Source organism: Netta rufina, assembly GCF_964035555.1.
Source record: "Netta rufina genome assembly, chromosome: Z".
NCBI classification, from domain to species: domain Eukaryota; kingdom Metazoa; phylum Chordata; class Aves; order Anseriformes; family Anatidae; genus Netta; species Netta rufina.
In genome coordinates this window covers 44,311,082-44,322,787 of record NC_140126.1, presented here as the reverse complement: position 1 = coordinate 44,322,787, position 11,706 = coordinate 44,311,082, and the positions used below count along the sequence as shown (strand labels likewise).

The window sequence follows — 11,706 nt, the reverse complement described above, 5'->3', positions numbered from 1 at the left end:
ACATTCCTGTTAATTCGCAGCAAGAAGAAAATATTTCTGAAATAAGGTATATTTATACATGGTTCCATGTTGTCTTGAGCCTTACTGATGTCCTGGAAATCCTAGTCTTTGTTTTCACCTCAGTTTTCTACTTTATTTTGTTGGCATAGAGTGAAAAAAGTGTTTCTCTAAGATTCTGCACATGTGGCGTGTATCATATCTTTCCCCCTTCTCCTCCTGCCCTGGCTTTTTGGAGTAATTGGTTTGCTGGTGACTGCCCGGGCTCATCCCCTAGCCAGGGCCTGATGCTAGTAGCAGATCATCTCTTCGGGGAAGCATGAACAAGGGCTCGCTGTGTTTACTAGTTATAGCGGTAGCCCCCCTTCCCACTACAGGAAGAGTACACATCCCAGTACAGATGATGTGTGACATGTATGCTGGCTGAAAACCAGGCAGCATTTGCTTATTTTCCCAGTGGGCTGAAGGTCCAGTGACCCCCATCCCCGCCCCACAGAACATGGCGTTGCCGCCTGGCCACGGTGTTCTTGGTGAGGACTGTGACACAGGTGCTGAGGTGGACAATCCGCAGGCGAGGCACAGGGTGTGCCTGCCACCTCCAGGGACACAGCAGGGACAGTGCCGCTGCCAGTGCCGCCGCCAGCACCGCCGCCTCATACAGGTGAGCTGGGCCCAGGCCTCCATGGGGCCTCACCCAAGATTTACATTAAATAGCAGCCTGCAAGCAACTGTGAGACCCAGAGCCCTGGGTGAAGCTCAAGGCTTTAGGAGAGGCCAGGCATTTCAAGAGGATCCAAATCCATCTCACAAGCAGCAGGAGTTGACTGCTCAAGTTGTAGCAGACTGATTTACAGGCTGCGCAATGGCTTTTATTCTCTCAGAGGTCCCTAATACCCAGTTGTGATGGTCTAAGTTAATCAGTAGTAGAAAATTTACGGGGGTCAGGAGGAGGACAGCCTCATTCAGGGAGTTGTTCAGGGGACGATGTGTGATTGGAAAGATGGGGACAGTTTGGTGACTACTTACGAGGCAGTCTGCAACATTTAGGCAATTATCTGGGGCCTGGAAGACAAAACTGGTACTTCTGTCATCAGATAACAGGCAAAGTATGAATCAGTTTACAAATACGGGCATTTGTTCTTGGGGCTTATATATTGAAACTTGTATTTCCAAAAGGTTCAGAGGCTTTGGATACCCCATTGCTTCACATACAGAAGTCATTAACTTGCCCCAAAGCCCCACCTCCACCTCTCCTTTGCCTTCCCTTGGGTCCCAAACTGTCCCTGCCTGGATCCCACCCGTTCTGTGCTGATGCCCGTTGGGTTGCCATGGCAGTCCCATGGCACAGAGATGCCCGTGGCGGCGCCATTTTTACTGCAGAACACCAGGTACAGGTGGGATGTGAGTGCCAGTCAGGCAGCTGCAGGTGATCCTCAGCTCCCTCCCTGCTCCTTCCTCTTCTCCTTCCTTTTCTCCACAGCAGCAAGATGTCTGGGGTAGAAGATGCTTTCCGTAAATTCGCGGTATATGGTGACACGGCTGCCAGCGGCAACGAGATGACCGGGAAAAACTTTTCCAAGATGTGCAAAGAGTGTGGGGTGATGGATGGAAAAGCTGTGACCAGCACTGACGTCGACATAGTATTCAACAAAGTCAAGTGAGTGTGGCAGCGAGTGGTGTTGGGCAGCGCTGTTGGGTGGGCAGAGGAGATGGCATGAAGCAACCAGGCTCTCAGACAAGGGGCACCCTGGGGTTTTCCTATCCCATTGCCACCCACCTGCAAGGTAACTTTCCTCTTGGTCTCCCCTGGCTGTAGGACCAAGGGTGCTCGCACCATCACCTTTGCTGAGTTCCAGCAGGCCATGAAGGAGCTCTGTGGTAAGCGCTTCAAGGGCAAATCACCAGAGGAAGCACTGCAGGCAGTGTATGGCCTCATCGAGGGGAAGGAGCCGGGCAGTGCAGGCACCACGGTGAGTAGGAGCTTCCTTGCCCACTGTGCAACTGGAGCTACCATGGGATCACACATCCCAAGGGCTATCCTTGCATGTATTCTTGCCTACTTGTGAGCTCACTCCTAATGCTGGCTGTCTCCTGCTGTTTTCCTTTTTTGCAGAAAGCCACCAAGGTTGGTGGGGTCGAGAGGCTGACGGACACTAGCAAATACACCGGCAGTCACAAGGAGCGCTTCGATGAGAGTGGTAAAGGGAAGGGTCTTGCTGGCCGCGAGGACCTGACTGACAACAGCGGCTACGTTGGTGCCTACAAGGGAGCAGGCACTTACGACAAGACACACTAGGCGTGAAACTGCTTAGGAAAGCAAGGACTTTCTTCCCCTATTACTTGGGAGGAGAGGCAAATAAATCTCATGCAACTGGCTTTCTGTGTCTGTGCACATCAAATCTGACAGGGTGAGAATGCATGGGGTGGGCACTGGATGATGGTTGTGTGGGGGTGGTTCCCCATCCAATGATGCTTTGATTGCTGTGCAGCAGGGCTTGAAAGCACCTCAATCCAAGGACAAGATAACCTTCTGGAGAAAAGTCTACGGGCCAAATAGCCCACTGCTATCACATGGCTTCTCATTTCTAATTAAGTGAACAGTAGGTTAGTCTTCAAATATTCACTCATTATTTTTATTATCCCCTACCAACACACTTGTATTTTGTTGTTATTTTTGGCCTGGGGAGCAATGCATACTTGTCTTTGTATTGCCTCACTGTGTTACACTTCACGCTGGCAGTTTCTGGTGGCAGACAGCTCATCAGCAGTACCTTACCATACCTCAAAGAGTACCCTTATGAGGCATAGGATGCAACAGTGCAACAGGTACTACCCTGGGAGGACGGTAGATGTCCCAGTAACACCAGTCCCTGCTTTTTGCTTTTCCCTATTCGCCAGGTTAAACCCCCTCACATATTCCTAGCACATGCCTGGGTCACTCATCACTATTTCCCCTGGTTTCAGGGTGCTGGCAGCTGGGAAAGAGTTCATGACCTCAAGGAAGTGAATAAAGTGTGATGACTGACCGTGACCTCCTGTGCTGCCCATGCCCTTCCTGAGAGTTTTGAGGGGATGGGAGACCAGGAAGGGGGCAGGAGAGGTGTCAAAGAAGAAGCTGAGGTGCTTTCCCGAAGTGTTTGTTCAATTGCTTGTCTTTATTTCTCAGTACCAGAACTGATCATTAAAACTTTACCTTAACTGGCAATAAATAAAATTCTGTGAAATTCAGACTCAAGGTGTTTTGTTTTGTTTTGTTTTGTTTTTTCTTCTTCTTTTTTTTTTTTTTTTTCAGCCACAACAGGATGAAATGCACAAACTAAGATGGAAAAAAAAGTGATGAAAAATATGTAAAAAATAAAGGCCATATACCCACTTTTTAATTGGCTTTTTATAACTCAGATAAAACACATTCAAGGTGGCAGCAACACTGGCATAGTACACCATGTGCTGTACAACAGTTTAAGCAAAGTACATGTAGATTAACAGGTAGCAGGGCATTGTCCACAAAAGAAAAGGTAATGCGCTTATGTAACAATGGAAGAACATTCTCACCTAGCTCTGCTTTTGGTGTTATACCATTCCTTATTTTAATGCAGTCAGCAGCTAATTGCAACAAGTATTAATATTTCAGAGCTATGACTGTTGTTCCTGACACTTTGTGTTATTCCTGAAGTGGCTCTACTCAACTTATTGCTCTTGAGATGCTCTGGTGAAAACATGTCTGGGAATCTGCAGGACTGTTTGACAGTGCCTGTGCCTGGACACAGCTCCTTAACTCCTTTCTCTGGAGGTCCCCTGCTCTTCCTAGGATGGAGGCCTGGTTGGTTTTCTCCCCAGAACATAGCCCTATATGGAGATTACAGCTGGTGTGTGTTATAGTGTTATCCAAGGTATGGGTCTGAGGTTTTCCCAGTACTTTGCACCCTACAGCCCCATCCCTTACAAGGGCTTATTGTGGGCCACTTACCCACGGTGGGTAGTGGCCCCTTGGTGGCCAAGCAGAAAGGCATACCAGCTCCAGCAGATAATGCAGTTTTCAAGCAAAAGATGTAGGCACCAGCCATCTCACAGCTGTACCAATGTCCAGGCTTGGTGTGGTGTTTTGTGCCATTCCTTCTTGCCACATTTTGAGCAGCTCAGGACCTTGTCATTTTGAAGGAAAAGAAGACAAGGACTGTCCTCAAGAACCTTGATTATTTATTTGTTAAGACCCCAGTTTCCTTAAATAATGAATCAAGGAATAGTCCATGTAAAGTTCTGCAAACAAACACAGGGATGTGTTGATGTGTTGTAATATTAGCTTCTTTTCTTCTTCTTCTTCCTTCTTTTTTTCTCTCTCTATATATAGTTGGCACAGAAGAAGCTGTGGGAGCTTGGGGAACAGACTGAGAGCTTTGTACTTGTGTACTGTGAGTTCTGGTTTGCATTAGCTTGGGTACAGTGTGACACTGGAGGGTGAATTTCTGAGACATGATTCAATCTACTTCATCCTGTAATCTAACTTGTGTAGTACTCCAGCACCAACAAGAACCACTGCTTGTCCTGCCTATTCCTTATAAGTAGAAACCACAAAAAGATGAGGAATGCCATGCTCCCTCCCTACAGCAGCTGCAGAGTGGACAGATGAAAAGGAAGTTGTGCTCGACAGAGGAGTTCAAAAATAGTACCTGATTACTACATGCCCCTGGGGAGGCAGTAATAATAGTGGATCTAAGATTTTAAAATAAAGACATGCATGTATCAATGGCAGCATCAAAAGCACATCTGCAAGCGGGACAGAACAAAACACAAAACACAAAACCAAAACCAACACAAAAGAAACAAACAAACACATGGACAAAAAGCAGTTTATGCTTTAGTACATTGGCAGCCTGCAAAAATTGAGAAGATTGCCCAGTGCAAGGTGGGGTGGAGGATTCCTCTTACAGCACCGCCATCTAATACTAAATTTCTGTACCATTTTGTGTTTACTCTCTTACAGAGGCCATATGGTCTAGCAAACCAACCATGCCGGGAGAAAGAGGTTAGGAGCCTTCCCCATGGTGGCAGCAGGTGCGCATCACAACCCCTGTGAACATTAGGGGAAAGGCGAGGGTGCCTGCTGGCACTCCTGTTGAATGGAGTGCATGTGTTTAAGCAGTAATGAGAACAACAAGGCCGGTGGAAGCTGCCAGAAGAGCAATGTAGCTCTCTACACATGCAAAGTGCTGGATTTGGGGGTAATACTGGGAACGCTGGAAAACTTGCTGAAATAGAACAATGCTGCTAATCTAGGAGATTATACCCAGCTATGGCTAAGATGTGTCATTACTGTGGAAAAAATGGAGAAGGATTGGCTCCAAATTATCTGTGGGGGAAAGAAACATTGGACCAAGACATGCTGTCAATTTACAACCACTTTAACACAAAGGCAAAAACAAACAAACAAAAAACCACTAAATCGTGTTCTTTGGAAAGCTCAGCAGGTTTGTATCTGTGGTGTGTCTCTGGACATACTCCTCATCCCCCAGACTCCAGTCCTTCCATTCCATGCAGTTTTCTGGCTATCTTCTAGAAATTTGACTCAAGACCAACTTTAGTAGTTCTTTGCTAGCTGGTCATTGCTCCAGGGTACTGGAGCATGTTACATGTTACACCAGTCAGGTAGAAATTGCTTGATAACATTGATGAAATCTGCACACAAATTAGAACAAGATCTGAAGATATGTCTTTGTGACTGTGCTGCAAGAGCAGAGGCAGTAGGACAGGGAGTAATCTAACACTGGTAGGAAACAGATAAGAAACTACAGATACATGCATGCATGTAATGGTTTTAAAGCAACCTCTTCAAACTACTGAAGGCCTCTGCTATCCCTTTTGCCACATGGACACGCAGTAACAGACTTGCTGTTGCTGAAACCAGCACGGTTTTACTTTACAAAGCAGGAATAAGAAAGAACAGGTAGCTTGTGTTAGTGCAGCCACTGGCTGGTGGATGAAGAGTTAAGATGGAGAGTTAATGATCTATGTATCTTTATACTGATCTGATCATCAAGGTAATATTTAAATTCAGAGTTATGAATTTTAATTGAAAACAATGTAATGCTTTCCCTGTCTCCCTCATTTCCTCTGCTTTTTTGGTTCTGCGCATCTCCAGCCTAGGGAAGCAGTGGTCAGATTTGGTGAAGAGTTAATTATATGCCAAGAAAGCCAGTGTGTATGTGCCTCAATTAACATGAAAGGGGAAAGGGAAGGGGGAGGGGGAGGGGAGGGGAGGAGAGGGGAGGGGAGGGGAGGGGAGGGGAGGGGAGGGGAGGGGAGGGGAGGGGAGGGGAGGGGAGGGAAGGGAAGGGAAGGGAAGGGAAGGGAAGGGAAGGGAAGGGAAGGGAAGGGAAGGGAAGGGAAGGGAAGGGAAGGGAAGGGAAGGGAAGGGAAGGGAAGGGAAGGGAAGGGAAGGGAAGGGAAGGGAAGGGAAGGGAAGGGAAGGGAAGGGAAGGGAAGGGAAGGGAAGGGAAGGGAAGGGAAGGGAAGGGAAGGGAAGGGAAGGGAAGGGAAGGGAAGGGAAGGGAAGGGAAGGGAAGGGAAGGGAAGGGAAGAAGGGAAGGGAAGGGAAGGGAAGGGAAGGGAAGGGAAGGGAAGGGAAGGGAAGGGAAAAAACATTTGGAGGTCATTGCACAGTACCAGTTTGGCTTCTCAGAGCTCCAGAGCTGGACAACTCTCGCTTTCAGTTGGGTTTGCAGTATGTCACTCTGTTGTTTCACTGGAGTTCATGGTGAATTAAAAACCCAAAGGAAGATGTACATGCCATAGGCTTGTGTCTTTTTTTCCAGCAGTATTATCTAATCTACTGGGAGAATTTTTCTTTCCCTACACACTCTTCCTTTTTGATCATTGCTCATGCCCCGCCTTTATTCCTCCCCTCCTTTTCCAGCTCCAAAGCCAGCTGAAACCCCTGGAACAGCTTCACAGGTTGTCTGGGTGCCCCTGTAAGGGTGTTTGAGTCTCAGCCCCCAGCTGCCTGCAGCTGCAGCAGGAGGCACTTGTCTGTTGAGCTTTACCCATCAGCAAGCACAAACACCCCCTGACACCACTGGGCCCACAGGCTGCCCCAGCAGAGAGAGCTGGGGACCAAACACGGTTGTGCTATAGCCTTGCATCACACCATGCCAGGCAGTGCTGGGACAGCTCTGGGAAATGGGTAATACAGAGTATGAAGTGGCTCTTTTCCCTCCAGGTCCGGGATCATTTTACCTCTGGTGTTGTTTTTCGTCACTGTGATTGTAAGGAACCATACGGTACTTTAAAAAATAATATATCTGTATATATATACATGTATATATATACATATATATAATGTATATATAAAAAAATAGATACTATATATAATATATATACTATATAATATATATATAAATATATATATAGTGTATATCTATATATGTATATATTCTTCTGCATTACTTAAAGGCTGTTTGTACTCACTGAACTTAAAGCTAGTAGTTATAATTGATGACTATGTGCCCTGTATTCAGCATAGCCTTTTTCTTCTCTCTCTCTCTCAAAAGTGCAATATCCTTGTGCAGGTTTAGATGCACCCACCCACGCTGGGTGCGTTTCATTCCTTGTCTCTCAGCCAGATGCCACCCTCACTCTGTTCTGTGCAGATGTGGGATATATTCTGTATCGTGCTACCTGGAATTTCCCACTTTTGGTATCAGAGACAAAGGGTCACACGGAGTTTCAGAAGACTTTGCTAATCACCCACAACTAACCATTTATGATATAAATAGTTCACGAACTGTACTCATGTGCAGTACACTCACAGCAAGTGAGTACATTTCACAGCAAGCAGTGAACAGATTAGCGAGTTCCTCTGCTGCACAGACTCAGCAAGAAGCAGGACGGGACGGAGACCGCCAGAAACGCTCAGACAAGTGCATCAGTCTAAAAGCGTTCAAGTATTGCCACCTTCTGGCAGGGCCATGTCATTGAGCTGCTTAACTACAAAATCAGGCCTCCAGGCCGTTCTCAGATGCTCACTTTATTGAACCTGCAGTTCTGACTGCAATCATTCCAGAAATAAAATTTTTGGATATTTCTCATCCTCTGCTTAAATTTCCCGGTTTTTCATAGCGTTTGAATTAGGTGGAGATTGGTGCAGGTTTTTTTATGCAGTTTGGGTTGGTCTGTATGGAAAAAGGTGGATGAACTCCTCGCATTCTCAAAAATAAACATGCATTTGTAGTTTTGAGCCCTAAATTACAAAGCTGTAAACACGGTGTATTTTCCTTCTAAGAAAAGCTGGTTTTACATGTTCTCACCTGCTTCTTCCTCTGCACGTCACTCACACCAGCTCCCCTGCCTCCATGCTGAGGTTTACTACCCCTTAAGCTCTGCTGTGACAATTACTTGTGTGGCTATATTGCCGAATGACATTTCTGTTATGAATCAATCTAAAATTAATACAATATTAATAATAATCAAATCCACACACACAAAAAAAGACAAAGGCCTCTTCATACCAGTGGCTGTTTATAGCACATTCCTACAAATGGGAAGCTGGAAGTACCTGCTTGAGGAGTTGTCTGCCTTTGATATTATTCAGTCTCAAATTCAGTCACATCCACCTTTTGCTTTCCTGGAGACTTGTCCTTGCAGCAAAAGCTAAATGAAAGAGTTAAGATCTCTCTGTTATTTCAGAATATCCAAAAGAGTGGCCTTCACGTTTAAGGGAGGCTCCATGCGGACTAATGAGACTTAAAACCCCGCACAGCTGATACCTGTAATGCAGAAATTCTTGGATAGCTTATGTGAGGCACTGGCTCCCAGCACCTCTAACTTCCCAGATGCCACAAAGTGTCACTGAAATACAGTATCTTGGGAAGGCTTAGGTGTAATAACAACATACATATTTTGAGGGATTTTCCTGCTAGTCCTGAATAGTCCCAAAAGCAGCCTCCAGCCTTAGTGGGTTTATCTGTTCTGTCAGGTACCATTCAGTGTCAATAAGGGCATCTCAGTTTTCTACAACAACCACAGTAATTCAGTAAATACACAAGCTCTGCACATCATCAGCATTTTTCAGAAAGCATTTTAAATCTGAAGGATTCTTGTTAAAACAGCAGATTTTCTAAAACAATGTTTTTAATCTCAGTTTAAAAATCTAATCCAGTTATTTCAAAATACTTCATATCCTTATTGTAAACTTTTATTACAGAACAGTGAAACTAAAAACAATCAAGCAACACCAAAAGAGACATTCACTCAGAAGAGAGGGGAAGAACTATTCCTCCAGTTTTCTAATACCAGGTAAAATTTTAAAAAACATACATACGTATATATTTCAGGGAAATAGAGTGCTGTCACTCACTGGCTGTGCAATTGGTTTTATTTGTGCAATTGATTTATGACTGATATCCCCATGAATGTACCAATTGCACATGTAAAGCTGACAGTTTCTCTGCAATAGGGATAATGCTAATAAACAACTATATATAACTATGGGCAACATCTACTCAAGCTGTTCATGTAGAAAAACTGTTTTCTAAAAGTAATAATAAAAAAATTATCTTGGATATAAGTCACGTTTGACTCACATTTGAAACATGGCCTATTGTACTAAGTATCTTTCAGTAGCATGTGCTTTCTGAAGTGTCTGGCACTGGATTCTGCAAAACAAAACTACCAAAAAAACTAGACTTTTTTTTTTTTTTAAAATAGACCATAAAATGAGTATAAAGAAACAAACAGTTTTACAGTAAATCCCACATTTTTATAGTCATATTTTATGCAAATTATTTCATGCTTTCTCATTGTAATTGCCCACACAATTTCTTTCCTAGAGAAAAAATATCACTGCATCTCTAAGAATACCCTGTTCAAACAACTAAAAACATATGCTCTAAACAGCTGTATGCAACAACTATACCTAACTCTAAATCTTATTTTTCATAGTCTTCTAAAATCTCTATATCTAGCAGAATCCTGAGATACATGTAAGTGCCTGTAATGTGCCTGCTTGTGGGGAACACACAAGCAGAAATTTTGATTTCTAGGATATTTAAAATGAGATTGGACAAAAAACACATAAAGGTAAAAAATGGGAATAGAGATTGGTTACATAATTTGTAATTATCATTGCTATACTTACACAGTACTGGAAACCCTGCTTGGGCCATTACAAAAAAAAAAAAAGGTAAAACAAATACCTTTTCCTGAGATGCTCACTAGCATTAGTAACAGGATAAACAGTAACATTTAGGAGAGGATGAAAGAAAAATGGTTATCTTTAAGCCTATTTTAAAATATTTGATCTGGGACTAAAACTTAGTTTCAGAGGTTATAAGCTGTGATAGATTCTCACAAATGCTTTTCAAGAAAGGCTTGAAAAAAAGAAATGGTTGCCTCTCAACAAAACATAAGAAGCTTTGGTATATCCAAAGAGGAACATGGAATCTCTAGAGAAGGCTCAGACCACACAAAGGAAAAAGTTGCTGCTCCTTCACCGTTCAGTGCACAGCTGCCTTTTCAGGAACCACAACACTTACTGACTTCAGGCTAAAACCCAGAGTCATTGTCTAAGGTGCTGATACACTTTGTTCCAAGGTGAGAGCAAGTCCCTGAGTTCCCAGGTTCCACCAGGAAAAAAATAACACCCTGATGGACAGCTGGGCTTCCACATGAGGTGAGAAAAGAGAGGAGTTGTGAACACTTAAAAGTTAAGAGCTGACGATTCCTCTTTCCACATGTTAGAAATTCTCATCTCCTGGTTTCTTGCTGCTTACCTTACTACTGAGAACAGACTTTGGTTATAAAGCAGCTTGGGGGTAAAATCAAACACACTGTCAGTCAAAATGACTGACACTTTCACAGCAGATTTCCTTCACTGTGAGAAGTGTTTATGCTATTCTTCCTCACGTAGGGGGAAAGGTGTAACAATACTTGTCCATTTAAGAGCTAAGAAAATTATTTACAAGAATTTAAATCCCCATCTGAAATCAAATACAATAAAGGAAGAAGGATGAAAGACTTTAAATACTTATACATGACAAAAATGTAAAGCATATAAAGCTGTAAATAAAATGAAATGGAAGGTAGCAAAAGTCTAAGCATCTGCATTTACATTTGTGCTGCTCACTTTGTGTTCCCAATGTTTTCAACTTTATTTAGGAGCTTGCTATTCTGCAAGCAAGAAAGAAAAGGCAAACCTACACACAGGGCTTAGCTCTGAGCTTTATATGGTAAAAGTGGAAGTACAAAAATCCAAGTCACTTGGTTTCGGAAACTGAACTGCTTCTTAGAAGACGTTTGCTGAAGACAAGGCAGCTGCTGTTCTTCATGTTGTTAGTGGGAAATGTCGTAATAGTAGTTACGTAATCTCAGCTCAACCGCAACGAATCCTGGTCGGTCATCAACACTGTGGAAAGATGACAAATATCACTGCAAAGGAAGGAGATAGCTGAAAAGGTACATTGGCCGTGCAACACCTTGGACTTCTCAGTGACAGATCCTATAAGCTGCTCACAGTATTTTAAGGCTACCAAAATGTTGCTACCAAACGATAACCAAATGGCAAATGGCAATACATAGTGAATTGTCATGCCTGCTACTTTCTGTTGATGAAGGTATTACAAGAAATATATAGTAAATCAGCTCCATTTAATTTTGTACTTTGTTTACTTCAATAGTAAGAAGAAAAGAAAATTTACAGGGTATTATCTGCTTCATAAC

The 11,706-nt window shown here is 43.6% G+C and overlaps 2 protein-coding genes across 3 annotated transcripts in view; one reads left to right on the top strand and one right to left on the bottom strand.

Annotated features, from left to right (window-relative positions):
* Nucleotides 1–1,484: 1,484 nt before the first annotated feature.
* Nucleotides 1,485–2,293, top strand: LOC311220919 (tubulin polymerization-promoting protein family member 2-like; the record flags this gene model as incomplete). Its single annotated transcript, XM_084304570.1, has 3 exons — nucleotides 1,485–1,654; nucleotides 1,814–1,967; nucleotides 2,111–2,293. The coding sequence occupies 3 exons, from the start codon at nucleotides 1,485–1,487 to the stop codon at nucleotides 2,291–2,293; spliced, it is 507 nt and encodes a 168-aa protein (XP_084160696.1).
* Nucleotides 2,294–11,265: 8,972 nt separating this feature from the next.
* SYK (spleen associated tyrosine kinase) overlaps nucleotides 11,266–11,706 on the bottom strand; it is a 57,003-nt gene continuing 56,562 nt past the window's right edge. For both annotated transcript variants that reach the window (XM_084305546.1, XM_084305547.1), the window contains one exon: nucleotides 11,266–11,392. In XM_084305546.1, coding sequence (XP_084161672.1) covers nucleotides 11,320–11,392 — 73 coding nt within the window. In that variant the 3' untranslated portion in view covers nucleotides 11,266–11,319. The remainder of the gene's footprint in view (nucleotides 11,393–11,706) is intronic.